The 24,720-nt window shown below is 53.4% G+C and overlaps 3 protein-coding genes across 3 annotated transcripts; 1 reads left to right on the top strand and 2 right to left on the bottom strand.

The window, feature by feature from the left end:
- Positions 1 to 1,827: 1,827 nt before the first annotated feature.
- Positions 1,828 to 3,341, bottom strand: RPUSD1 (RNA pseudouridine synthase domain containing 1; the record flags this gene model as incomplete). The annotated part of the gene is made up of 5 exons (XM_080354134.1): positions 3,154 to 3,341; positions 2,934 to 3,057; positions 2,690 to 2,792; positions 2,512 to 2,613; positions 1,828 to 2,219 (listed from the first exon to the last, which is right to left on the bottom strand). The coding sequence occupies exons 1-5, from the start codon at positions 3,333 to 3,335 to the stop codon at positions 1,828 to 1,830; spliced, it is 903 nt and encodes a 300-aa protein (XP_080210260.1). The 5' UTR covers positions 3,336 to 3,341.
- A 393-nt stretch (positions 3,342 to 3,734) lies between these two features.
- CHTF18 (chromosome transmission fidelity factor 18) lies at positions 3,735 to 16,302 on the top strand (the record flags this gene model as incomplete). Its single annotated transcript, XM_080353952.1, has 22 exons — positions 3,735 to 4,308; positions 4,471 to 4,641; positions 4,814 to 4,940; positions 5,061 to 5,232; positions 5,340 to 5,429; positions 5,570 to 5,622; positions 6,048 to 6,189; positions 6,602 to 6,814; positions 7,547 to 7,644; positions 7,825 to 7,948; positions 8,381 to 8,514; positions 8,795 to 8,888; positions 8,961 to 9,059; positions 9,435 to 9,565; positions 9,852 to 10,014; positions 10,334 to 10,558; positions 11,174 to 11,323; positions 12,018 to 12,148; positions 13,987 to 14,131; positions 14,964 to 15,080; positions 15,775 to 15,826; positions 16,166 to 16,302. The coding sequence occupies 22 exons, from the start codon at positions 3,735 to 3,737 to the stop codon at positions 16,300 to 16,302; spliced, it is 3,342 nt and encodes a 1,113-aa protein (XP_080210078.1).
- A 571-nt stretch (positions 16,303 to 16,873) lies between these two features.
- On the bottom strand, positions 16,874 to 18,984 carry GNG13 (G protein subunit gamma 13; the record flags this gene model as incomplete). Its single annotated transcript, XM_080354014.1, has 3 exons — positions 18,731 to 18,984; positions 17,573 to 17,694; positions 16,874 to 16,979 (listed from the first exon to the last, which is right to left on the bottom strand). The coding sequence occupies exons 2-3, from the start codon at positions 17,668 to 17,670 to the stop codon at positions 16,874 to 16,876; spliced, it is 204 nt and encodes a 67-aa protein (XP_080210140.1). The 5' UTR covers positions 17,671 to 17,694; positions 18,731 to 18,984.
- Between the last annotated feature and the right edge of the window lie 5,736 nt (positions 18,985 to 24,720).

The raw sequence follows: 24,720 nt of genomic DNA, 5'->3' as shown, positions 1-24,720 counted from the left end.
AGGTTGATGGTTTAATTTACAGCTTCAGGACCCGCCTGTGGCTGCCTGTCCGCTCCCCAGCCGCTCCTGGGCGATGGGACAGGCAGAGACAGGCCTTGGGAGGGAGGAGATGGCTCTTCTGCTCCTCCAACCCCACCCTGAGACCTCCGCCACCAGCTCCTGAGCCCGTGTCCCTGCTCGGTCCCCAGGTACCGGTAGAGCCATGCGCTCTCTACTGGTCCTCATCCTACAGCTGACGGCAGCGCTCTGTGCCGAGCCATGAAACCAAGGTGATGGTAACCTCCTCCGTGGCCCCGCACCCATCCAGGGACACCAGGGATGGCTGATGCAAAACCCTGTGAGGTTTCGGTGACCTATAGGGTGCATTCACCTGCAATAAGAGGGCTCTGCCATTTTATTTCTCCTCAGGGCAGAGATACAAGTTCTGTGAAACCACTGTGGGTGCTTTTCAAATGGGACAGGGCTCGTGGCATGATGGTAATTCCAGGCACGTGCTGATGTGGCGGCTCAGTGCCGAATACCACGGGGATGGGTGCTATGGGTGCAACGGGCTCCACCCCCCCATCCCTCCCAGCCCAGCTGCCCCCTCTCTTCATTCTCAAAGTGGGGTGTGAGGGAGGGATTGAACCAGCCTGACATCAGCTGGCACAGCAAAGGAATTTCCAGAGAAGCTCCTCTACATCTTGCAAAGCTGAGTGCCAGCATGAGCTTCGAGCTCCTTCCCACCCATCACATCACTGCTCAGCCTTTTCTGCAGCTCCAACCATTTTCTTGGCCACTCTGGCTGCTCTAGAGCCCCCCCAGAGCGCCCACCCCAAGGCCCTGACACCCCCACAGGAACTGGCCAGCGAGGGGTCATGCGACGGGACCAAAACTGATTGCCCCTCATTTGGGTACAGCAGAAAGGGGCTGATGTTTCCTGACCCGTCTCAGCAGGGTTTACATCCACATCCAGGATAAAAGTGGGCACTAGGGAAAGGCAATGCTAGGAGAAACAATAACAAGGTCTTTTAAAAAAGCTTTGGGCTGGTGGCTATTCTGACCACAGAAGTATAAAAAATACACACATTCCTGAGCCCACTGATATTCCAGAACCACTAAAAGACTAGATTCTTCTTGTAAGAAATCTGAAAAAAGTCTAAAACCCATTTGGAACAACTCATTTGCCTTCCACAAACCTTAAAAAAACCCCACGTGTGGGCTGAAGCAGGGAGGGAAGCACAAGGGCTCTCCTGTGCCCATCACACAGCCCAGCTCTGCAGGCAGAACACCCAGCGCTGCCTCAGGACTGGGGGGGCTGTTGTTCCCCCCACAGGCTGCACTTCAGCCTCCGCATCTCCCACCTCCCACACACCAGCGAGCGCAGCAGCCTGGAGTGAAGGGAACGGGGGAATGCGGACACCGAAGCTGCGTCCAGAATGTTCTCCTCCTCCTTTTGCTGGGCTGCATTTTAGCATCCCAGTGCTGATTTGCAGATCCATCCATCGTGCTCACGGCAAACGCTGCATCTGTGTTCCCCCAGCTGTGCCCAAGCCCTGGGACAGAGACACAAAGCTTTGGGGTCACTCTAAGGTGGTATGTGACACACTGGCTCTGTTGCTCAGGCCCAGTATTAGGGAAGGGGAATCCAGCGGCCAGATAGACGATGTGTACATTAAAAAATAAACCCATCCTAATCGCTGCTAAAATCTGTCTAACCCCAGCCCCAGGAGTGAGGGAAGCCACGGTGTACAGAGTGCAGATGTGGAGTCAGCGCCGGGTTCTGTGGATACCCACTGGGACGGAAATGGGAGCGTTGGGCTGGAAACGCAGAGATGCGGTGTGTGCTCACTCCAAAGCCCACTCGGCCAACCACTGCTCGCACTGGGCTCGCTGCTCCTCCGTCTCTGGGCTCTTGGCTTCGCTCAGCGCCTCGTCTCCTCCACCGCCGAGCACAGCTTCCTGGCTCTCCTCCTTCTGCATCACCTTGTCCTTCAGCTCTTGGATGATCTCATCCAGCCGGTGAGTGACCTGGTGAGGCACCCAGTTGCTGTCCATCGTGGTGACAAATGGGTCGGGCGCGCAGACCTCGATGAGCTCCTTGCCGGTGGGGATGCGCAGGTAGTAGGCGTGGAGCATCATCCGGTAGGGACTGCTGTCCTTCTTGTGGCTGTAGGTGAAGTCCCCCACGATGGGGTGGCCGATGGCGCTGCAGTGAACCCGCAGCTGATGAGTCCGCCCTAGGAGGAGAGCAGGAGAAGCAGGGACAGGTTACCCCTGAATCCCTCCTCAAAGGCACAGTGGTGCAAGGTGACAATGCACCAAATGGCATTTGTCCCCTTAGTCTGAGAACCTGAGTCCTCTGTGAGCTGAGTGTGGCTCTTGGCTCTGCTCACCCCTTTTTTTAGGCTTTATTATTTTTATGGCACCATGCTGCAACCACAGCTTGGGGCTCCAAATGCAGGTCCCACTCCAGCACCTCCACTGCCCACCTCAGCACCCCCCTGTGCTGCCCTGGCCCCCACCTCCCACCTGTCAGCGGCTGCAGCAGCACTTTGGTCACAGGGTCTCCACTGTATGAACCGTGCTCGAGCACAATCAGCTCCGACTGGCAGGGTTTGGGATTTTCACAGCCTGCAACAAGATGCGGAGGGGGGTCAGCTCCCCCAGCACGGCCCAGCAGTGTGGGCAGGGCACGGGAGCTGCTCACCCTCCGTCCCGTCGATGCACATCATGTGGGTCATGCCCTCGGTCGTGTTTTTCCCTATGGCGTAGCAGATCGTCATGCGGTTCTGGCTCACGTGGCCCCTGACCTGCAGGGCAGAAAACCGGTTTGCAAACCAAGCCCTGCCACTCACCAGCCCCGGGAGGACAAGAAGCAGAGGCCAAGCTGCAATTTTGCAAAACCAGAAGGTAAGACAGTCCAGAGGCAGGACCTGGCGGAGGGGGCTTACCAGGGCGAGATAGGCTTTGGTCACCAGCCGGTCTTTAAAACACTTGTAGGCGCTTCCAGCCGCTGCTTTGTTGAGTGCAACACACAGAGCCCCGCTGGTGGAGAAGTCGAGCTGGTGGCAGAACCTGGGGAGGAGATGGGAGGTGGAGGAGCATGCCTGGGCGGTGTCCCCTGCCCAGGCCAGCCCCAGTGACAGCCCGGTTTGGTCCCCAGCCACTCACCTGAAGCCGTAGTAGGTGTCAGGGTCAGCCAGCTCAGGGAAGCGGTACTTGAGCTGGCTCTGCAGGGTCAGTGTCTCGTACCACATCTTGCTGTCGATGCGGATATCCCAGTGCTTGTTGACCACGATGAAGTCGGAGCTCTGGTACAGGATGGACAGGTTGTCGATGGTGCCCGGCTCCATGGCCAGCGCCCTGCAGGGAGCATGGCGGGAATCAGGGCAAGTGGGAGCTCCAGCCGCAGCCCCCGCACCCCCGGGATCGGGACAGCACCCCAGGGGAGTGAGGGGACCCAATGAGAGCAGGCAGGGAGCAGCACCTGGCAGTGGGTACCCCCGTGGGACTGCGTGTACCGGTGCTGCACCGGTACCACTGTCACACCGCACAGGTCTCCCAGCCTTACCCCCGTGTCACACTGTGCAGGTCTCACAGCACCACCGGTGCCACCACTGTGTCGGTGCGACAGCAGCGCTACAGCCACAGCGCTCCCCGTGTGACACCGTACAGGTCCTGCCGCCTCCCGGTGTCACCGCACAGCTCTGCCACCGGCCCGCTGTCACGCTTGCAGGCCCCGCAGCCGCACGATGCCGGGCCGATCCGGTGCGACAGTGGGGCTAGTTCTCACTCTTGTCCTACCGCCCCAAAGCCCCAGTCCCGCCGCCCGCCCGCTGCCAGCCGGGACCGGACCGCGATTTCGGCTGCCCGCAAGGGACATGCACGGCGGAGAGGAGACGGGACGCAGCGGAAGTGTCACGCACGGCGGAGAGGACCTGGGACAAGGTGCAGGTGACACGCTCGGGGAGGGAAACACCACCCTCCCCGCCCCGACCCCCGCTCCCCCCGGTCCGACCTGCAGCGCCGTCCCCGAGCCGGGCGGGCGGCGAGCGGCTACATCGCATCCATCGGCGGCTTCGGGCCGCGCGTCGCGTCCAATCAACGCCGGCGCCGCCGCGTCCAGCCGCACGTCGCGTCCAATCAGCGCCGCCACCGCTTCCGGCCAATGCGCTGTGTCCAATCAGCAGCGGCTCCGCCGCGGCGCGGCGGCCGGAAACGCGGGGCGGGCGGGAGCGGGGCCCATGGCGGACATCGAGGAGGGTCCCGACGATGATTTCTACGAGCGGTTCGCGGACGAGCTGGAGGTGCTGGCCGAGCTGGGAGGTGGGTGCTGCTGCGGCGCCGTGTCCGGTACCGGAGACGGTGGCGGAAGGAGGGAGGGCGCGGGCAGGAGCCGGGCTTTGCGCGGCGGGCAGCGGAGCCGCCTGTGCCCGCCCTACCGCGCGTCCCCTCCGGTGATCGGTACCGCCGTGTAACATCTTGCAGATGATCCATCCCCACTCGCTGGCCCCAAACTCTCCCAATTCCGGGGCAGGAGGCACCCACCGGATGAACCCGACGTCCCCCCCGAGGGCAGCGACCCTGGGGGCACCAACCCCAGGAAGAGGGACCGGGGCTGTGTCCCCCCCGGCTCCCCATCGCCACCCACAGCCCACAGTAGGTTTGGTCAAAGCCAGGTGAGCAGCCCCGGTGGCTCCCCGGGTGCTGCTGACCCCTCTCCCACCCACCTGGTGCTGCTAGAGGAGCAGCAGGTACCAACCTTCAACCAACGGTGCTTCTCCTCTTCCTTCTGCCCTCCCCTTCTTGTTCTCCTCTTCCCTTCCTTGAGCCCCGAAACCGAAGCGGCAGCGCCTGGAAGCTGTTAAGAAGCTCAGCTTTGGTGCGGATGATGAGTTGGCTTCTGACATCCTCCAGGATGCTGGTGCAGAGGCACCTTCTGCTCCCCACACTACCAGGTTGGCCACCTTGAACCCTACTTTTAGCAGGGGCGAGGGAAAAAGCCCTCGAACCCCACCAAAGGTTGGGTTCGAGGGCTTTTTCCCTCGCCCCTGCTAAAGGAATTTGATGCTTTCCAGCTCAGACCACCTGGAGATGAGCGGCATGGTCCCACTACAGACAACACCATCCTCCAAGAAGCGAGTCCTCAAGCGGCCGCCCATCCTGGAGGACTATGTCAACGTGACGTCCAGTGAGGGCACCAGAGTCTTCATGGTGGTGAAGGATGATCCTTCCAGGACAGGGGTGGAGGTAAGGAGGGATCTGAATGCTGGGCTTGCTTCTCAGTGACCTCCATCCAGTTCGGGAGGGGATATTTGTGCTGAGCATCATTGATGTGTGTCTTCTGGTCCTCGCAGCTCTCCAGCTGCCTGGGCTGGAATGCACGCAGACCACTCCACTTGCTGGGGGTGCCTTTCTCCTACCTGAAGGAACAAGTGAATGAAGAGGTATCACATCTTATGCCCACCTTCCCATCTTCCCCTGCCACCCCTGGATAGACACAGCGTTGGCTCTCGAATCCCTGCTCCACCCAGCTGTGGGTTAACGGGGTGTCTCTGATTCCCTTCTTGCCCTCCTTGTGCTCAAGCGTCGAAGACACGTTCTGCAGGCGTCGCAGCAGCTGACAGAGATAATTAACAGGTGAGATGTTGGGATGAAATCGTATTCCTATCCCTGCCACGCTGTCAAGATGCTCCAGTGGGGGTCCAGGTTTTGGGGACTGGTAGGCAGAGGAGCCTCTTTGCTCTCAGCATCCCCAGCTGGGAAAGTCTGGCTGTAATTCCCAGCTCTGCTCTGACTCTCCCTGGAGGTGTTTAAAAGGATATTATGAAAAAATTCTTCACAAAAAGGGCTGTCAGGTGTTAGAACGTGTTGCCCCTGGCAGTGGTGGAGTCACCGTCCCTGGAGGTGTTTAAAAGGTGTTTAGAGGTTCTTAGGGACATGGGTTAGTGCTGGACCTACGTAATGGTTGGACTTGATGATCCTGAGGGTCTCTTCCAACTGAAATGATTCTATGATTCTGTGACTCTCTGGGTGGTTTGGGTCAAGTTAATTCTTTCTTGCAGTTGCCTCGAGAGCGAGACCAGCACCGAGAGCCCGGAGCCCAGCGGGGACGTGGAGCCAGCAGACGAGGAGGAGTCTGGGCTGCATTGTCTCTGGGTGGACAAGTTCACTCCCCGGCGCTACATGGAGCTGCTCAGTGATGATGTGAGGTGCTGGGATAGGTGGGGGCTTGGGGTTCGGGTGGCTTTACCGTTTCTATAACGCTTCATGCGGTGGGATCACAAAGGTGCTGCCTTTGGTTGTGAGGCTTTCAGCACAAAAAAAGATTGGGTGGACCTTAGCTAGGAATTGCTGGCTATTTTGGTTTTTCTGGAGTATTGTAAGTTTTCTAGGGAATTGGAAATTATGGAGGAGGCTGGGAAGTGCTGGGTTGAGCCAAGACAGATGAGGGACGGTGGGGATGGGTCTGCTCTGGGCAGACATGCTCTGCGTTGCCTCCCTGCTCCTTCCTCTGCAGACCATGCTGGATTTAAGCCATGGAGAGGCCTTTCTCTGTCCTTGGCTGGATCCTTCCGAGGTTTGATGTGGTTTCCTTGCTTTCCTGCCCACCATGCAGTACACAAACCGCTGCCTTCTGAAGTGGCTGAAGCTCTGGGACACGGTGGTGTTCGGGAAGGAGAATGCTGTGAAGAAGAGCAAGCCCAGCACTGAAGCTCGTCCTCCGTTCAACCAGCCCAAGGAGCAGCAGAATAAGTGGAAAACAAAGGTTCAGCTCACTGAGGAGATTCTGGAGGCTGAGCTGGACCAGCACAAGAGACCCAAATACAAGGTGAGCAGGACAGGGGGCTGCTGGGGGGGTCTCCTCTCCTGTCCCACTCATCCTGCCACCAAGGTGAGGAGCAGGGTCTTCCCTTTCTCTTCCAGGACAGATCTAGGAGAAACTGGATTCCTTGTTTCCTTTTGGCAATTATGAGATTTTCTCATTGCCTGTTCTATTTTAGCTTGAGTAATGTGATAACAATGGGAGGGGAACAGACTTCCTCCAGCCAAATTAATTGGCCAGTTGAGGAAAGATGTACCCTTTTTAGAAGATGTTGGTCCTGACTTTATCTGTTAGGGGCAGATATGACATACATTTGAGCCAGAGTTTCTGCATCTAGAAAAGAGCAATGATGCTCAAAACCTAAAGGGAGCAGACATAACACACCCAGGCCAGCTTACCAGCTTCAGCCTGCCCAGTGAGAGGATGTAAAAAAGTGGAAACCAGTATAAATGTTAACAGCATTGCCTCTCAGGAATGTAATTCGGGAAGGGATTTTGTTCAGCCTTTTCTATCTATTGCTCTGCAAACTTGAACATATGCACAAGAGATAACTGCCAGGATGAGTTTCTGTTACAGTCTACTTCGTCCAGTGACTTTCCCTTCTTCCTGTGTGTCTGCAAATCAGTGCAGCAGCTTCCAAGCCCATTTTTCAGGTTGTAGATGCTCATCTCCTTGCTCAGCAGCTTCGGAGGGTGCTGGAGGCAGCGCTGCCCCACTGACCCCCCCTCCCTGCCTCAGGTAGCCTTGCTCTGTGGCCCGCCTGGCTTGGGAAAGACCACACTGGCCCACGTCATCGCGAAGCATGCGGGATACAACGCTGTGGAGATGAATGCCAGGTGAGTCTGCACTGGCTGCACAGCCCAGGAGCTGCTGGGGGTGATGCTGTGATGGAGGTGATGCTGTGATGGAGGTGATGCTGTGATGGAGGTGATGCTGTGATGGAGATGATGCTTTGATGAAAGTGATATTGCGATGAAGGTGATGCCACAGCAGCCTGTCACTGATTTGTCTTGCAGTGATGACCGCAGTCCTGAGGTCTTCAAAACTCGCATTGAAGCTGCCACCCAGATGAAGTCTGTGCTGGGTGCCAACGAGAAGCCCAACTGCCTGATCATCGATGAGATAGATGGTGCACCCACGGTAAGCCCAGCATAGACCTGGCCAGCTTTTGCAGTAACCACTTAATTCATAGAATTATAGAATAGTTTGGGTTGGAGGGACCTTCCCAGCTCCCCCAGTGCCCCCCCTGCCATGAGCAGGGACATCTTCACCAGCTCAGGTTGCTCAGAGCCCCGTCCAGCCTGGCCTGGCATGTCTCCAGGGATGGTTCATCCACCACCTCTCTGGCCAACCTGGGCCAGGCTCTCACCACCCTCAGAGACAAAAATTTCTTCCTCATGTCTGGCCTGAATCTCCCTCCTTTAGTTTAAAACCATCACCCCTTGTCCTGTCACAACAGGCCGTGCTGATTGTTGCCCTCTTGGCAGCTCATCCCCTTTACGAGTGGGTTCTTGCCACCGAACAGCAAGAATACATCCCTTCTGTCCTTGAGTTTGTATTTTTTTCCCCAAGGCATCTATCAACGTGCTGCTCAACATCATCAACCAGAAGGATGCGGAGGGCGAGGCAGCAGCCAGCGCGGGCCGGAGGAGACGGCGCGAGGGTGGGCTGCTGCTCCGGCCCATCATCTGCATCTGCAACGACCAGTGAGTGTCACCCGCGGGGCTGGGGAGGGCTGGAGAGCTGAGAAGTACTTTATGAAAAGTAAAACTACAACATGCTCAGCTTTCCTCAACCCCTCCAGGTTTTGTATCTGGGGTGACTTGTAGCTGGGTGTGGGCGTATGGTTGCATTTGTGCATGCCCAGACATGCAGCGATGTCCGTGCAGCTGATAAATAATCCATCTCTCTCAGAACAGAGCATTAATAGCTGGATATTTTCCTCTGCTAGGGTCACTCAGAGACCCCTGTGCTTCCCTTTGCCAGGTACGTCCCTGCCCTGCGGCCGCTGCGGCAGCAATCCTTCCTGCTCACCTTCCCCCGGACGGCCCCGTCGCGGCTGGCCCAGCGGCTCTGCGAGGTGCGGCACAGCCCAGGGCTCCTCTGCCCCTCCCCGGGCAGGGAACCCCCCTCCTGACCCCCTCTCCCGCAGATCGCCCTGCGGCAGGGCATGCGGGCGGACACGGGCGCGCTGCTGGCCCTGTGCGAGAAGACAGAGAACGACATTCGCTCCTGCATCAACACCCTGCAGGTACAGGGGTCGCTGGAGGGTTCTGGGGGACACAGACTTGGAATCACAGAATCATTTTGGTTGGAAAAGACCCTCAAGGGCTTTCTTGTCCTGAGAGGCCGAAAGCTCACCCCAGGATTCAAGATTTGGCTTCCCTAGTGCCTAGCACAGGGAAACAATCACCAACAGACTTGCTGTGGCTCAGATGGGGATGGAGGAAAAAATCTGTGTCCCAGGCAGATCCACCCTGTTCCCTGTGTTATTTTTAACCTCAGTTCGCCTACGACATGAGGAAGAGCAAGGTGTCCGTGTCTTTCCCAGCACCAACAGGCTGTGGGGGGCATCCCCTTCCTCTCTCCATGGCTGTGTCCCCCCAGCCCCTCTCTCCTGTTGCAGTTCCTGCATGGCCGGGGCCAGAAGGAGCTGAACATGCAGATGGTGCAGACCATGAAGATCGGCTTGAAGGACCAAAACAAGGGGCTCTTCTCCATCTGGCAAGAGATCTTCCAGCTCCCAAGGGTCCAGAGGTAAAGGGGGGTGATTTATAAGGTCTGCTGTCTGCTTGGGGCACGCTGATTTGTGGTATTGCAAGACCTACAGCAGAAAAACCTGAAGGATCCTGGAGAGTTGCAGCAGACCTGGCTTTGTCACAGGTTTGCGTGTCCAGATGCTCTTTGGCCGCTTTCTTTACTGCCCAATAATTTGGCGTTGTTATTGTTTTCAGCCCAGTTTGCAAGGGTCCAAATATTCCTTGCTGGTCATTATAGGGCTGAGGGCACTCTAAGCTCTTCCTTCCCTTTGTGCTCCCCCCAGGCACAGGATCGGGATGGATCCCACTTTGCCAACCCAACTACTGGTGGGCGATGAGGACCTGGCACACCTCGGGGGGACAGCTGGCTTCAACGTGTCCTCCCAGCGCTTCCACCACGTCCTGCACCTCGCCACGTCCTCGGGGGAGCAGGAGAAGTTGGCCCAGGTAGATCAGATGGTTTAGGGAGTAAGAACTGGGCTGTGCCAGCCAGAGCAAGGATGGCTCCTGATCTGGTGGGTCCATGGCTGATGGGTGCCTGGGGAGGTCCCTCCCTGCAGTTGGATTGTGCTAATTTGGGTTGGAGCGTTGGGGTGTTGTAGTGGGATGCTACAATGGGCAACTTGATCTGTGTGAAGATGTCCCTGCTTGTGGCAGGGGGTTGGACTGGTTGAGCCTTAAAGATTCCTTCCAACCCAAACTATTTGATCATTCTATGACCATCTGCATGACCTCGAGCCTTCTCTAATCCTGTGTTCGCTTCTAGGGTCTGTACGAGAATTTCCTGAACATGAAGCTGCGGGACTCCAGTCTCGGCTCAGTCTGTTTGGCGCTGGAGTGGTTGGGCTTCTCCGACCTGCTGGGCCAGGCTGTCCTGCACCGGCAGAGCTTCCAGCTGCTGCGATACCTGCCCTTCCTGCCCGTGGCTTTTCACCTGCTCTTCGCAGCCACCAGCGTCCCCCGGCTGGCTTATCCCAGCAGCCAGCACGAGGTGAGCACTTAGAATCCTGGGGTCAGTTTTGGGCCTCTCATGCCAAGAAAGCTCTTGAGGTGCTGGAGCGAGCTGAGAGAAGGGAACGGAGCTGGTGGGGGGCTGGAGCACAAGTGTGATGGGAGCGGCTGAGGGACCTGGGGCGTTCAGCTGGAGAACAGGAGCTGAGGGGAGACCTTCTGATCTCTGAACTGCCTGAAAGGAGCTTGGAGCCAGGGGGGGTCGGGCTCTGCTCCCCAGGAACAAGCGCCAGGACGAGAGGAAACGGCCTCAAGTTGCGCCAGGGGAGGTTGAGGTTGGATCTTGGGAACAATTTCTTCCCCAAAGGGCTGTTGGGCATTGGAACAGGCTGCCCAGGGCAGTGCTGGAGTCACCATCCCTGGAGGGGTTGAACAGACACGGAGAAGAGCTTCTCAGGGACATGGGGTAGTGCCAGGAGTGGGGTAACAGTTGGACTCGATGATCTTGAGGGTCTTTTTCAACCAAAATGATTCTATGATTTTATGATCCTAAGTACGGGGGAGGGCATGGTGGCTGCGTGGCTCCAGCTCTGTCCCCTGCGGGGATGTCTGCGGTTGCAGCCGTGGCTGAGCCGTCCCTGCACTCCCCACTCAGGCCCTGGCCAAGCTGAACCACATGCAGAACCTCGTCATGTCCATGATGCTGGGGATAACGCCCAGCGCCCGCAGCCGCACGGGGCAGCAGTCCTTCATCCTGGAGGTGCTGTGTCTGCTCCTGGACATCATCGCCCCGAAGCTCCGACCGGTGAGTCCCCACTGGCCCCCTCTCCCTGACCCAGACTTCTGTCCCAAATTTGGGATCTGTTTGATGTACACCTGGAGCAGAGGCTGGGTGAAAGCCGGTGATACAGTGCTGAGATACGCAAGTGCTGGGGGTGGGAGACGGTGTCCTGCACCTCCCAGATACCTGCACCAGGGGTGGCCTTGGCCTGAGCGTGGGTTTGGGGACTGTCACTGTCTCCTTGCAGCACCTCACCTGCACACACAGTTGTGTTGGTTGCGTTTACCCTTTAGGCTATCAGAAAGGTCTGTCCCTGCTCTGTGATGTACCTGTGTCCCTGATACACAAGGGAGACTCAGGCCAGACACAAGGAAGAAATTGTTGCCCCTGAGGGTGGTGAGAGCCTGGCCCAGGTTGGCCAGAGAGGTGGTGGATGAACCATCCCTGGAGACATCCCAGGCCAGGCTGGACGGGGCTCTGAGCAACCTGAGCTGGTGAAGATGTCCCTGCTCATGGCAGGGGTGGCACTGGGGGAGCTGGGAAGGTCCCTGCCAACCCAAACTAGTCTGTAATTCTGTGACAGGAAACTAAACTTGGTCTGAACCTCGCTGGTGTTAACTGTCCTTCCTCAGATAGAGCCAAACCTCCCACTTCAGGTTATTTTTATGTTTCAAAGTCATTCTGGGTCAGTGATGCTGGGCCTGGCTCTCCTCCCCAGGTGAACACGCAGCTCTACAGCCTGAAGGAGAAGCAGCAGCTGGCGGAGCTCATCAGCACCATGCTGGCCTACAACCTCACCTACCGCCAGGAGCGCCTGCCCGAGGGCCACTACGGCTACAAGCTGGACCCGTAAGTCCCGAGGGCGGGGAGAAGGTGTTGGGCTCCAAAGAAACAGCAGAGAGTTCAGAGAGGAGTTTGAGCCCAAAGGCATCGTGGGTTTGAGCTGGTTTCCTGCAGCCAGAGGTTTCTCGAATCCTGGGCTCGGTTTTGGGTCCCTCATGCCAAGAAGCCCTTGAGGTGCTGGAGCGAGTTGAGAGAAGGGAACGGAGCTGGGGAAGGGGCTGGAACACAGGTGTGATGGGAGCGGCTGAGGGACCTGGGGGGTTCCTAAAAGGAACAGGGTGCCCAGAGCAGTGGTGGAGTCACCATCCCTGGAGGGGTTGAACAGACATGGAGATGACGTTCTCAGGGAGGTGGGGGATTGGCTGCACTTAATGATCTTGAGCTTCTTTTCAAACCAAAATGATTCTATGATTCCATGAGAGTGACTCTGCAGGGATTTTCTGTTTTTCTGCTGTAATTTTTTAAAAAGAGGAGCCCAGGAACCCAAAGCAAGGCTGGTTTTGCTTTAATGGGATTAAAGGAAAAGCAGCAGCTGCCTTTGGCTCTCACCGGAGCTGGCAGAGGAGAGACTGAAGCTGCTGAGCAGAGCAGGTCCACCTGGGCACATCGCACACAGGAGCTCACTGTAGCCACAGTTAATTTGTATATTAATAGCCAGCCCTTGCTAGAGTTAAGTCTCGCTTTAAGTGTATACACTGTGCTTTAAGTATATACAGAGCTGTAAACACTCCCAAGGCTTCAATGAAGTAATACAGACCCATCCACAGCTAGGAGCAAGGCTAATGTCTTCCTGGTGCAAAGTTAATTACAAAAATTAGCCTCTGTTAAATTGAGCAGCTGTATCTAATTACAGTGAAGCACTTTATGTTTGGGTTTTTTTGCCATGGAAAGGCCTGCAGGGGCTGCAGAGAACCGTCCTCTCTTGCCCTCCCCATGCCAGGCTGTGCCACCAAAATGTGGCCATAGGGAAACCATGAGACACCAGGAGCCATGTGGCACAAGCAGACCCGTTGCTTTGCTTTGTTTTGCTTTGCTTGTTTGGCAAAGTCTGAGCTGGTTTGCAGGCCATGCAGGTGATGACCGGGATGGTGGGGGTGTCACGTACTGGTGCCACCTGCAAGTCACGTCCCAGCATCTCTCTGACAAGCAGAGTTGTTGTTGACAACAAAACTCATGTTTTCTCTGTAAAACTTTTTAAATCATAGATTTGACAGCTGATTTCTGAATGACTGCAAAGCTCTCTGGTAATCTGTTTTGTTGCCTTTATTTTAAGGGGAATAATATTGAATGTGCATAAAGTGTGAAATATTTACAGCTGGCGGAGGAACCGGGAGGAACCGGGGCTGTCGCAGTGCTGGAAAAGGCTTCATTCCAGACGTGGTGCACCAGCCTTGTTAGCAATAGGACTTCTCTGAGTAGCCAGAACTACTGCTTATGGCCATATCTTAATTAAACAGCTCCCTGTGGACACCTCAGTGTTCACATGAAGGTTCATGGTGCCACTTGTGCCCACGCTGGGATGTGACCACGGCTTCTTCAGGGCAATCTGTTCGGCACAGACCTGCCTGTGGTTTCCTCTTCTTGCATTAAAACCGAGATGAAAAAAGCGCGTTAATCCCTTCTGAGTTCCCATTCAGCTGAGATGCCCTGCAGCAGCCTGGCTCCGCTGTAGCAGGTATAACGGAGAGAGCAGTGATGGGGAAACTGAGGCACAGGGGCCAGGATCACACTGGTGGGGACAGGGCTTGGAGTCTGGCGGGTCTCTCTGTGCAAGGCTGTGGTTTGCAGAATGCTTTTTGATTTTCAATATTGATGGTTTTTTGTCTGTTTCCGCCACGGTGCAGGAACGTGGAGGCCGTGTGCCGGTTCCCGGACCTGCCGGCTCGCCGGCAGCTGAGCTACCAGGCCAAGCAGCTCATCGCCAGGGAGATCGAGCTGGAGAAGATGAGGAGGACGGAGGCTTTGCTGCAGGCGCGAAACCTGGGCCAGGTAGGGACGGCTGTGGGTTTGGGGGGGATGGTGGATCTGTTGATGGGGATAAAGTTCTTAGGGCTGGGGTGGGGACTCGGTGGCTTTTGCTCTGCAAATGGAAATCCAGGATTAAACCCCCCCCTCCCAGGCGCAGCGTCTGGTTGCACATCTGCCTGCGGGCAGCACAGCTGTGCTGGGTCATCAGCCTGAAGGGCTCATGTTTGTGCAGGAATTCGGGAAGGAAATGCTCACTGTAAATTAAAGCTTTAAACTCTCTAACGAGGGTTGCGATGAGAAGGGAAGTTTAGTTCATCTGGCTGTGATTTGTTCATGTCCATGAGGGAGCCGAGCGCCTCTCCTGCCTGCACATTCCCTCGTTGCTTCACTTACCTATTCCCAAAGCCCCCGGCAGGAGCAGAATCACTCTGCCCGCCACAAACCCTGTGTGGAGCAGCAGGCAGAAGGCAGGAGAAGGTAGAAATGGGTGGAAAAAGCTGAGAAGTGGCTCAGGTGTATCTGCTGCCTGCCCTGCCCTGGTGCTGCGGGGATAATTAAACCCCGGGAGCCTCTTCTTGGAGCATCTTGGGGGATGTATGGGGTAAAGAGATGCTGTAAGAACATCTCTGGAGGCTCCTTGTTTACACAGTGCAGACTGTGAAGGCCCAGGGAAAGGGCTGCAAACATGCACGTGCCTGAAGCGTCACCGGGGCTGATCCCGTGTGCTGCTGTGAGGCAGAAAAGGCTAAAAACAATACTTAATGTATTGTTTGGATATTGTAATCAAAGCCTGCAGCAGCTAAGGGGGATGCCCAAACCTCAGAGCCCTGTTTCAGATCTCTCCTCCCCACAGGAGCCTGGGAATGGCCATGGCGAGGCAGGGGACCCAGCTGATGGGGGCGCTGAGCCCCCCAACCACCAGCAGTGGCTGGAGCACATCGTCCGGAGAGCGGCTGCGCGGGAGGACAAGGTGAGGGGGGGGCTGAGATTTACACCCCCATTTCCTACCAGCGTGTGCTAGAGACTGGCTGGCTCCGTTGGTATTTATTTATTTTTAGTACATTTTCCTTTATGAGAGTAGTTGAACACCACATGTCCCATAAATGCATCACTGCATTTAAAGATGGGGATGAATTGGATCCGGGCTGGGGGGGTTGCAATTATGTGCCATGCAAAGCTTTCAGGGCTCGGGAGGGAAAGAGAGGGGGATGTTTGGGCTCAAAAAGCTGAATTTTGGCTCAGTGGAAGAGCTGCTTGTGTGCTGGGGAGGGTTTGCACACAAGAGGGGTCCTGGGCCACGTCCCCTCTCTGCAGGCTCAGCTTTGAGACCTCAGCTGTCTGTAAAACCTGCTTTAGCACCACAAGCCTTACATTTTGTATTCCCCACCCTATTTTGAATGCAGATTGCATTTTTTTTTATTTCCTGAGGCCGCTGGCCCTTTCTGCAGGATTTGCATCCAGCTCCAGCACCGGGGGCTTGGAGGAAGGAGCTGGAGCAGCCCTGAGCACGACCCCAGCGAGTGGACCCTTAGACCCTGCTTTAGACCCTGCCTAGGCCCGTCACAAGTGTCTAGCTTTGCATGGAGAGACACCGGGGTGGCTTTTGGCTGTTTGTGAATGGGAGCTGTGCTCACCTCCTGCTTTTTTGTTGTTTTTCTTTGCAGCCCGAGACTGACTTTTTCGGGCGGCCGATTCAGCGTGTGGCTGCAGCTCCAGGTAGGTGGCAGAGGGATATGGGGACCATGGGTGCTGCTTTGGGGTGGTCCCTGGACCTCACATTGATGCCCAAACTAGGGTTCTGTCTCCAAATGCTGAACGGGGTGGGGTGGAATCAGTGGCGTGGGAATATTTGAGGGAACTGCCCCTCAAATTTTGGCAGCATCCAAAGGGCCAGAAAATACCCATAGCTGGGGAGCACTGATGTGGGTACCACATGTGTTTGCTGATCTGGGCTTCAGGAGCATCAGCTCTGCCCTTGCAAACCTCCCTGCGCAGGGTGTAACGTCACAGCTTCAGAGTTTCTGCAAGTTTTTGACATCAGTTTTCCCCCCGCAGCCCCTCAGGCCTCCAAGGAAGAGTCGATCGAGAGCCAGATGGGAAAGGCGGTGGGCAAGAGCGATGTCTGGTTCCGCTTTAACGAAGGGGTTTCCAATGCCGTCAGGAGGAATATCTACATCAGGGACCTGCTCTAGCGGGGCAGCGATGGACCCCTGGACATTCTATAGGTGGAACTGAAGGGATAAAGCTGACTTGACTTTCTAACCCATGGATGGGGTGTGTGTGTGCATGATCCCCAGTTGTTTTTTTGGTATACATTTATTTTGTTAAAAAAAAATAAAATATATATATATAAAATAATCATGAAGTATTGTTCTGTTTATTTCATTTATAATCGCTTGTTTGCCGTATTTTACCCTTTTTTTTCCCTGCAAAATTGTATTCTACAATATACAAAAGACTATTTAAAATCACTGAAAATGTTTTATAAAAGTTTTCTTCCTTTGCAAGTTCAAACGTGCCAGCTCGATGGCAATAGCGCAGGGCTGAGACTGGACCCTTTGCTGCTCCTGTCCCCCCACCCTGCCCACCCCCCTGTTTTCCCCATTGCCCCTCTATATAAAAAAGAAACACTTCTAAAAATAATAAGACCAGATGAGGGTAGGGTTTTTGTTCAGGTAGTCATATTCGGAAGCTAGCTAATAAAAAAGTACATTCAGTGATGGGGAGCGAGGGCAGCAGGAGGTGCCGCGGGGGGTCGGTCCCTCAGAGGATGGTGCATTTTCCTTTCTCCACCCAGGGGTTGTTTTTCATCAGCTCGGGGTTGAGGAAGGGATCCTCGGGGATGCCGTCCTCGATCCACTTCACAAACCTGCAGAGACGGAGCCAAGGGTGGGCGCAGCCCCCAGCTGCACCCCCAGCGCTTTGTGAACGTGTCACCGGGCTCTGGGGGCGGCGTGCAGGAGCTGCACGCGTTTTCAGATGGGGGAGTTAAGCACAAGAAAATTCTAATAAAAGCCTTTTGTCCCCATATCTGTGGCTTTCAGCATGGGGACAGACTTTGTGTTGGGTTTTAAAACTTACTCACTAAAGTTGCTCTTTTTCTATTTCCCTCCCTTTTAAGAGATGAGAGGGCCATGGGCTGAGACTTGTCCCAGGCAACAAGGTACAAACCAGGGAGGGGAGACAAAAACCTTTCTGTAACTGTTTTCCAGGTTTATAAGTCTTTAAGCTCAGGGGGAGCTTAAAATCTTAAACCCCAGTGCCAGGGGTTGGAGGACTTGAACAATAAAGTGACTTAAAAAAAAATAAATCTCTAAACCTGACTTATTTTGAGAGCTCCCAGGTGAATCTGGAGAGGGACGGGGTGGAGAAGAGCCGGACTCTGCTCCTGGCTGGGCAAAGCCATGTCCTGCTACTGGGCTGGACTGGGGGTACTGGGAGGGGAGGGCGGGCAGCACTCACTCAGGGATGGTCTTGGAGGACATCTCCCGCTTGTAGGCCAGCTGGTACTTGAGGCTTTCCACCTCCTTCTTCCATTGCGGGAGGTCCCACTCGTCCATGGCTCAGCTCGGGGCTCTGCGGGGCTGAAAACGAGAACTTTGGTGCCATGCCCCACAGCTGTGTCCTACTCCAACCCACCCCAACAGCTCTGCACCCCCAGGGTGGGGACAGCGTGTCACCATGTTCCGGGGGAGACTTCCAACCCAAACCCACAGTTCTGGGAGCCTTTGGGGTTGATTTCACAAGGCAAAGGCTGCACTTACCTGGGGGTGTGGGGCAGGTGCCCTGTGCTGCCCTTTTGTAGCCGCACCTGGGGGTACATGCAAAACCCGAGGGCTGGGCCAGATTTGACTGAATTTGGGTGCTGCTGTTGCTTGGGATGGAGAGCAGCAAACAGTAACCCGAGGCTATTTGGGGAGTGGGGGGTGTGTGTCCCTCGCCTGCCCAGACACAGCCCCAAGCAGGGCCAGCAGGAATTTCTGGGCTTCCACATGGGCATTTTCTCCCTCCACCCCACACCAGTGGCCCTGGGTAGCAGCTAACAGTGAGGATGTGAATGATGGGGAAACTGAGGCACAGCAACTGATAGGACACAAGCTGTGATGATAGTCACATGAAACCCGTGAGCACCTGGCTCCATGCAGCACCCCAAGAACTGGTGGCACAAGGGGACCGTCCCCTGCCCATGGCCTGCCGTGACCCCAGACCCTCCAGCATGCAGAGGCAGCATCCAGCAACTTCATTTTGCACCTGGGGGGGCTGAAATCTGGGGATGACCACGCACCCCATCCTGCAGACCTGACCAAGCTGCAGCCCCCAGTGCCACGGCACAAACCCAACCACACAGCAGCTCCAATCCAGCCATGCACGGACACAACTTAAATCCAACCACACGCTGGCACAGCTCAGCAGCCGCCCCAGCTCGCCCAGCCCGACTTCTCTGCAGAGCATCCCCCCAAAAAACAGCCAGGCAGGGGGAAGACAAGCACCCAGTGCCCAGCAACCCCCACCTGCAGTTTGGCCTCCCCAGGGCTCCTATTCCCCGCTGACCACGAACCAGCATCCCCGCTCCAGCCATCCCAGTAGCACCCCAGCCCCGTGGCCGAGCCCTCCACCGACCTTGGCTGGAGAAGGTGTCAGTGTGGAGCGGGAGCTGCGTCCGTCCCCGAGCCGCCCTGGCCTTCCCTCCTGCGAGCGCTCCCCTCGCTGCCGAAGAGCCCAAATCCTCCGTGTAATCTATTAATGCGCAGCTGGTCCAGCTGCCTCCGCCACGGCAGGAGCCGGATAATGGGAACGTCCTCCCCCCGCTGCTCCCGGGGGATTTGGCTCCGCTGAACGTGAAGTGCCCGGGATGGAAGCAGCATCCTGGTACCCAGCGGCCGAGCTGTCAAAAGGGGGTTACCCAGCGTCCTCCACCGCCCTAGGGGACAAAAGGAGAGGGGGTGACGGGGTGGGACACCCCAGGGAGGCCGGTGCTGCTGCCTGCATCCCTGCCTGCATCCCCTCCCAGCTGCCGTGCCTGGATTATCTGTTTCTTCCCGCTTCCCCGGGCTGGGGGCAGGGAGATGCAGGGATGCTTCTGAGACGGGGTTGTTAAAAGAAATAAATAATGATTAAAAAATCAATGCACAAAGTGAGTAGTTGGAGACTAAACATATGGTGGGTGATGAGGCAGGGTCAGCACAAAGGGAAAAGTGCAATAATGTTAAAAAATAATAATGTGCAACTTACAGGGAGGGACAAAAGCATGGTAGGAGTTAACTGATTAAAGGAATATAATTGATGCAAAAGCAAAACCACAAAGAAGTGAAAAAATCCTCCACCAGCCCTCTACCATTCATTAGGAAATTTAAAAAAACCAACTTCAGGTAATTTTGGTGATAGCAGCTTTTCTGCTGAAGCAAAAGGAAAGCAAGGTTTGCACAAGGAAAAGCTGCCCTAAGCCTACCTGTGTCTGTATGGGTGGCTGTTTGTCCTCTCTGCAGCACACCTGGGCAGGATTTGGCCAATTATGCAAACACATGCAAATGTCTAATGAACAGATACACTGGAAAAAAAGAGGAGTATGTGTGTGTATAAATACACATATATATTTACACATAAAAACATATATATCATATATGTGGAGGTAGATACATTCATAGGATATATGTGTGTATTTGGAATTTATATTATATAAAATGTATTATATACTATATAACATACATAAATACATTTTATATATATATATATATATATATATACATATATAATAATACACACACACTTCTATGAGCATGGGGGCCAAGCCAGGCTCCCCCAGCCCCGATCGATGCTGGAAGAGGCTCCTGCAGCCTCACGGAGCCACGGGCCCTTCTAGAGAAACCTGGAGCCTGGGGCTGGGCCAGGGATCAATGGAGCTGTTTGGGGCCGAACTCTGAACCCGTTGCATACTTTTTCATCCAAGTGAAATAATAGATATTTTTGCTGTAACACCAATGCTGGGCTTTTCTTTGTTGCAAATAGTGGCGTGGTGTGGGGCTCCTTTGGGGCTCAGGGCACCCTCTCTATGCTCCAAACGCCACCAGCGCTGATGATCAGGGGCAGATTATCCGCTGTTGACATCAATCGTAATCTCCCCGCGCTGCCTCCAAACAATTATGGGAAAGGCTTGGGTTTAACGAGAAAATGACGCTGGAGACGGGTTATTGGGTTTCTGTGGATTTTCCACAATCTGATGGCAGCAAGGGCTGAGTAGGGCTGGTGGAGCCACACGGGTGAATTTGAGAGCCACCATCAACACCAGCCCTAAGCCTGGGGGTTCATCGAGCCCATTCCTCCTGCAGGCAACATCTGCCCAGCTGCAGGATCCACTGCTGCAGACAGGAGCCTTGTCCTGGCCAGGCAGCTGACTCCTGGGGGTCTGGGACGGATGGGGACGGGGCGGGTGGCACCTCCCAGGACAGCAGATTGCTGGGTCTGCATTAACCACCCCCACTGGCTTTGTAGATTAAAGAATTATGAACTCCTGAAGGTTTGCAATATTAATGATTGTAGCCATCTGTTAATCTGGCAGCCAGCAATGAGCCCATTTTTGACTTTGCTTACTCCAGTTATTAAAACTGAGTATTTTTGGTTTGGCAGGCAGCTGGAGGAGTGTGACCGCTTCGTGTCCTGGGGTAGCTGGGGAAGGACTTGCATCCCCCTCCCTGTTGTGGCGGGAGATGACAGGGATGCTGGGGGAGAGGACAGGGATGCTGGGGGAGAGGACAGGGATGCTGGGGGAGAGGACAGGGATGCTGGGGGTGACAAACACTGTGCACAACCCGGGGTGTTGTCAAGGGATGAGGGACAGCACGAGCAAGGAACCACCAGCTCCCACCACCTTCACCCCAGGGAAGTGCAGGGTCTCTCCTCAGCACCAGCTGCTAATTCTGGCTCTTTGGGATGGTATTTTAGAGAACTCTGGTCTCTGGTGCGTACTCCAAAGGGATAAACTAATTTCAGAGGTTAATTAGTGTCCTTGGTAGAAATGCTGTCAGCACTGTCCCAAGCAGAGGAAGGATAATGCTGGTGCTGAGGCTGCAAACTCTATTTTTTTGTCCATCACAGTATGTTTGGGATTGGAAGGGACCTCAAAAGATCATCTAGTCCAATCCCAATCATCTAGTCCATCTAGTTGAGATGATAAAGTTGCCCACAACTCTCATCCTCTCAGCCTCATTGTTCACTTACCCATCACCAACCCCTTGAGCAGAGATGGAAGAGCCACAGGGGGTTCCTGGCAGCACTAGACTGGGGGGGGTTGTTTATTTGTTCTTAAATATTATACTGAGAACTTCCCCCTCTGGCCTGTAAACAATTAGCTGATTAGCAATATATTTCAGAAACCCTGTCCCTAATCAATGGTGATGCACAGTCAGGTCTCCTGCCCACAGGCAGGCAGCTCCTTGGCCCGCAGGCCCATCAGGCCATTAGCTGATGGCATTCCCCTTCCAGACCTCAAGAACATACGGACAATTTCACTATTTTCAGATGAAATTTCATTTTCAGTACTGACACTTCTTTGCCAATGTTCTATTTATTGTTTGGCAGGATCAGCTATACACACACTTGCTAAAACAGCAGAGTTCTGTTTGCTAAAATACAATATTTGGACAAGAAAGCTCCAGGCGCCTGTTTTCCTCTCCAAACCACGCATTTCCATTTTTAATGAGCTCTGCTTATCTCAGTTATACCTGGAGCAAAGGAGACAAGATCAGCCTCCAGTTTACCTTTGGGGTTACACTAGTCACAGTCTCCGGGTACCGGGAAGATGTTTTCTGCTGGGGTTGACTGTAATGATGATACTTGTCTCTCCAACCTGTGTCCAAAGTGCAGATCTTCAGAGAAAGTCTTTTTCTCATACATAAAAGATTATATCATTATCTACAGTATAACCCTCACCATAAGGGTTGCCATCATTCATTACAATTCAGAAGTGGATAAATAATGAATAGATATGATATTACTTACAGTAAATAAGGAGTTCCAAGCCTTTCTTTGTGCTGGTAAATCCAGGGGTAACAAAACACCCCTCTCCCTGCGCCCTCTTGCACAGGGCACCGAACAGGGTGACAATGAGGTCTGTGCCCAGTCCAGGTTCAGTCTGACATCAGTCAGGGCTTACGTGGGTTTGCTGGTATTATTTAGGGGTTTGCTGTTGCCTTTTTACACCCACAGCAAAGTGACAAAGCATGATATGACACCCTACAGATTATTTTGGGGAGCTAAGGAGCCTTCAGAGCAGTTGGCTGCCCAAGCCCTGCATGGCTGGGAGAGCCTCAGAGCATTTGCGATACCGGGGCACAGCAGAGAATGTCAATACAGCACCTACAAAGATCAGTGTTTGCAGCCTCCTCCTCCCTTTTTTATTCTCCCTCAGCCACAACATGGGTAGCACGAGATAAAGGTACAGTAACTGCTTTATAGAAAAACAACAAAACAAAACCAACACCAGCACACCACAAAAGAACCTCCAAGCCCCATCAAAACCAAAAAACACACACAAAAAAATCCCTCAAAAATCCCAACCCCAGAATACCCACAAAAAAATACCCAAACAGAACCAACAACAGAATTTCTAGAGTTTTACTGAACATTATGTTGATTTAGATGCATGTACACATTAGCAGAAGACTTGAATAGCATTGCTTATTTAGGACAAAAGCAGCAAAAGCCACTGAAAGCCTTAAATGTGCAAAATACAGCTCATCGCGTATTAGGATTTTTTTCCCCTTATTGCCAAGCCAATGCAGACGGTATCGTAGCAAAGGGCAGAAACCAGCCCAGAAATATTGCTGTCTTTCTCCTTCCACAGTACAAAAGTTAACTCCTAAACTTACCGTTATAATAAGGATTTGAGAAACCCAGAGAACCGTCAGCATCGGTCTAAGTCACCTACCGCAGAAAACAAAAGCAAAGCCCCAGTATTGAAAAACCTCGAAAACTAGACCTCCATTTTTATTTACAAAGAAAAGAAGCTATTTACTGCATTAAGTCTTCCTGAATCTTGATTCTTGAAGTGAGCAAGAAAGCCTCATTTCGTGTCCTTCCATCTCAAGAGTAGCTTGTTCTTTATAACTACACAGGGTGTTTCAAAAAGACCCAATCTGAAGCCTGCAATTCAACAAAATCGGGTCCATCTCTTTGAAACACCCTGTACATTAAGTAAAAGTGTGCAAACTGAGCTTTAGCACACACTGTTGTACACCTGTGGAGACACAGGTTTCTTTTTAAAATTTATTTCCTCTCTCAGCAGTTATTCTGCTGCAAATATCTCGCCCACAGCGCATCTGTGCAACACAGAAGTAAAGACTTGTGGTGCTTTCCTACTTCATCTGTGTGCCTCTCTCCTCCTTCCTCCCTGGTCAGCATCTCTCTGTAGACCATTTTAAAACAAAACAAACCCAATCCAAGACTTAAACCCACTCCCTCTTTAAACAGCTACTTAATACATAGACCTGCAGGAGACGACATTTCCCAAACACATCTGCTACAATGCAGCCACTGTTCACCATCTTCACCCAGGATCTCAGGTGTGGGTTTGTCTGAAGTCAGTTTTTAGCTGAATGATTTTGGAGATGTCAACCGAAGTAAAACACAAGAGACTTCAGGAAGAGATTTCTCAGGTTAAGATACACTGGAAAATATTCCTGAAGATTTTGCCAAACTACAGTTTTTCAAAGATGTTCATGAACTTCAAGATTTCATGATGAGCTGTGGTGCCAAGGGGCAGCTGCCTTAATCCCTGGGCAGAGGAAAAAAAACTAGTTAGCATACTTGCTAGTATACTTCAGTAATTTTTATAATAATGTTATAATAAATTACATTGACATATGATATATTTGATACATGATCTATTGAATGATATATTTAAATATCTAATTGACAAGTAATACAGTTGTCATTGACATGCTTTGCTGTTACATTTTAAACTAGAGATACTCACCGCATTGTGAAAGAAATTGCAAAGATGCTTTGCCCATGGACACCTGAAAAGCAGATAAAGGTTCTTAATCCATTTTCTCACAAGGACAGACCTGTCCCCTGTCTCAGCCGCTCTGAGTTCTGCATTACTCAAAGCTTTACAAGGCTACTCCAACTATTCACCTAAACTTCCAAATGGAGATAATTTCAGCATCAGATGTACAGTAAAATAATTAAGACAAAGACCATAAGAAACAGGATTTCATCAGATTCTCTTTGGTAAGTGCTAGAGCATACACTGTAAAGCCTCACAAAACAAAAAAAGAGACAATTAATGGAATTGCAAATTTGTAAAATACAACTTAGCTCATGCACAACTGAGTGAAATTGGGTATTTTACTCTCTCAGCTACATGCAGCAAAGGTTTTCACAAAGAAAGTCAACTCACAGGTCTGTAATTTCCACATAAGACAGTCACTAAGAGGCAAACTCTCACCACTCTCTGCTGCCATCAGCTACGTGTGAATTTAAAGTGCCAGCGCAGGCAATTACTCTGCCTTCCAGTACACAACCACAGAGCCAATTAATTAGAAAACTACTGTGTCAATACATTAAAGTCTATCTCTCTAAAGCCTATAATGCTTCACTGTGTAACACAGAAG

Source organism: Nesoenas mayeri (assembly GCF_963082525.1).
Source record: "Nesoenas mayeri genome assembly, chromosome: 15".
In the NCBI taxonomy this organism is placed as follows: Eukaryota; Metazoa; Chordata; class Aves; order Columbiformes; family Columbidae; genus Nesoenas; species Nesoenas mayeri.
Note: the sequence above shows the minus strand (reverse complement) of the source record. Positions and strands in the feature narration are given on the sequence as shown.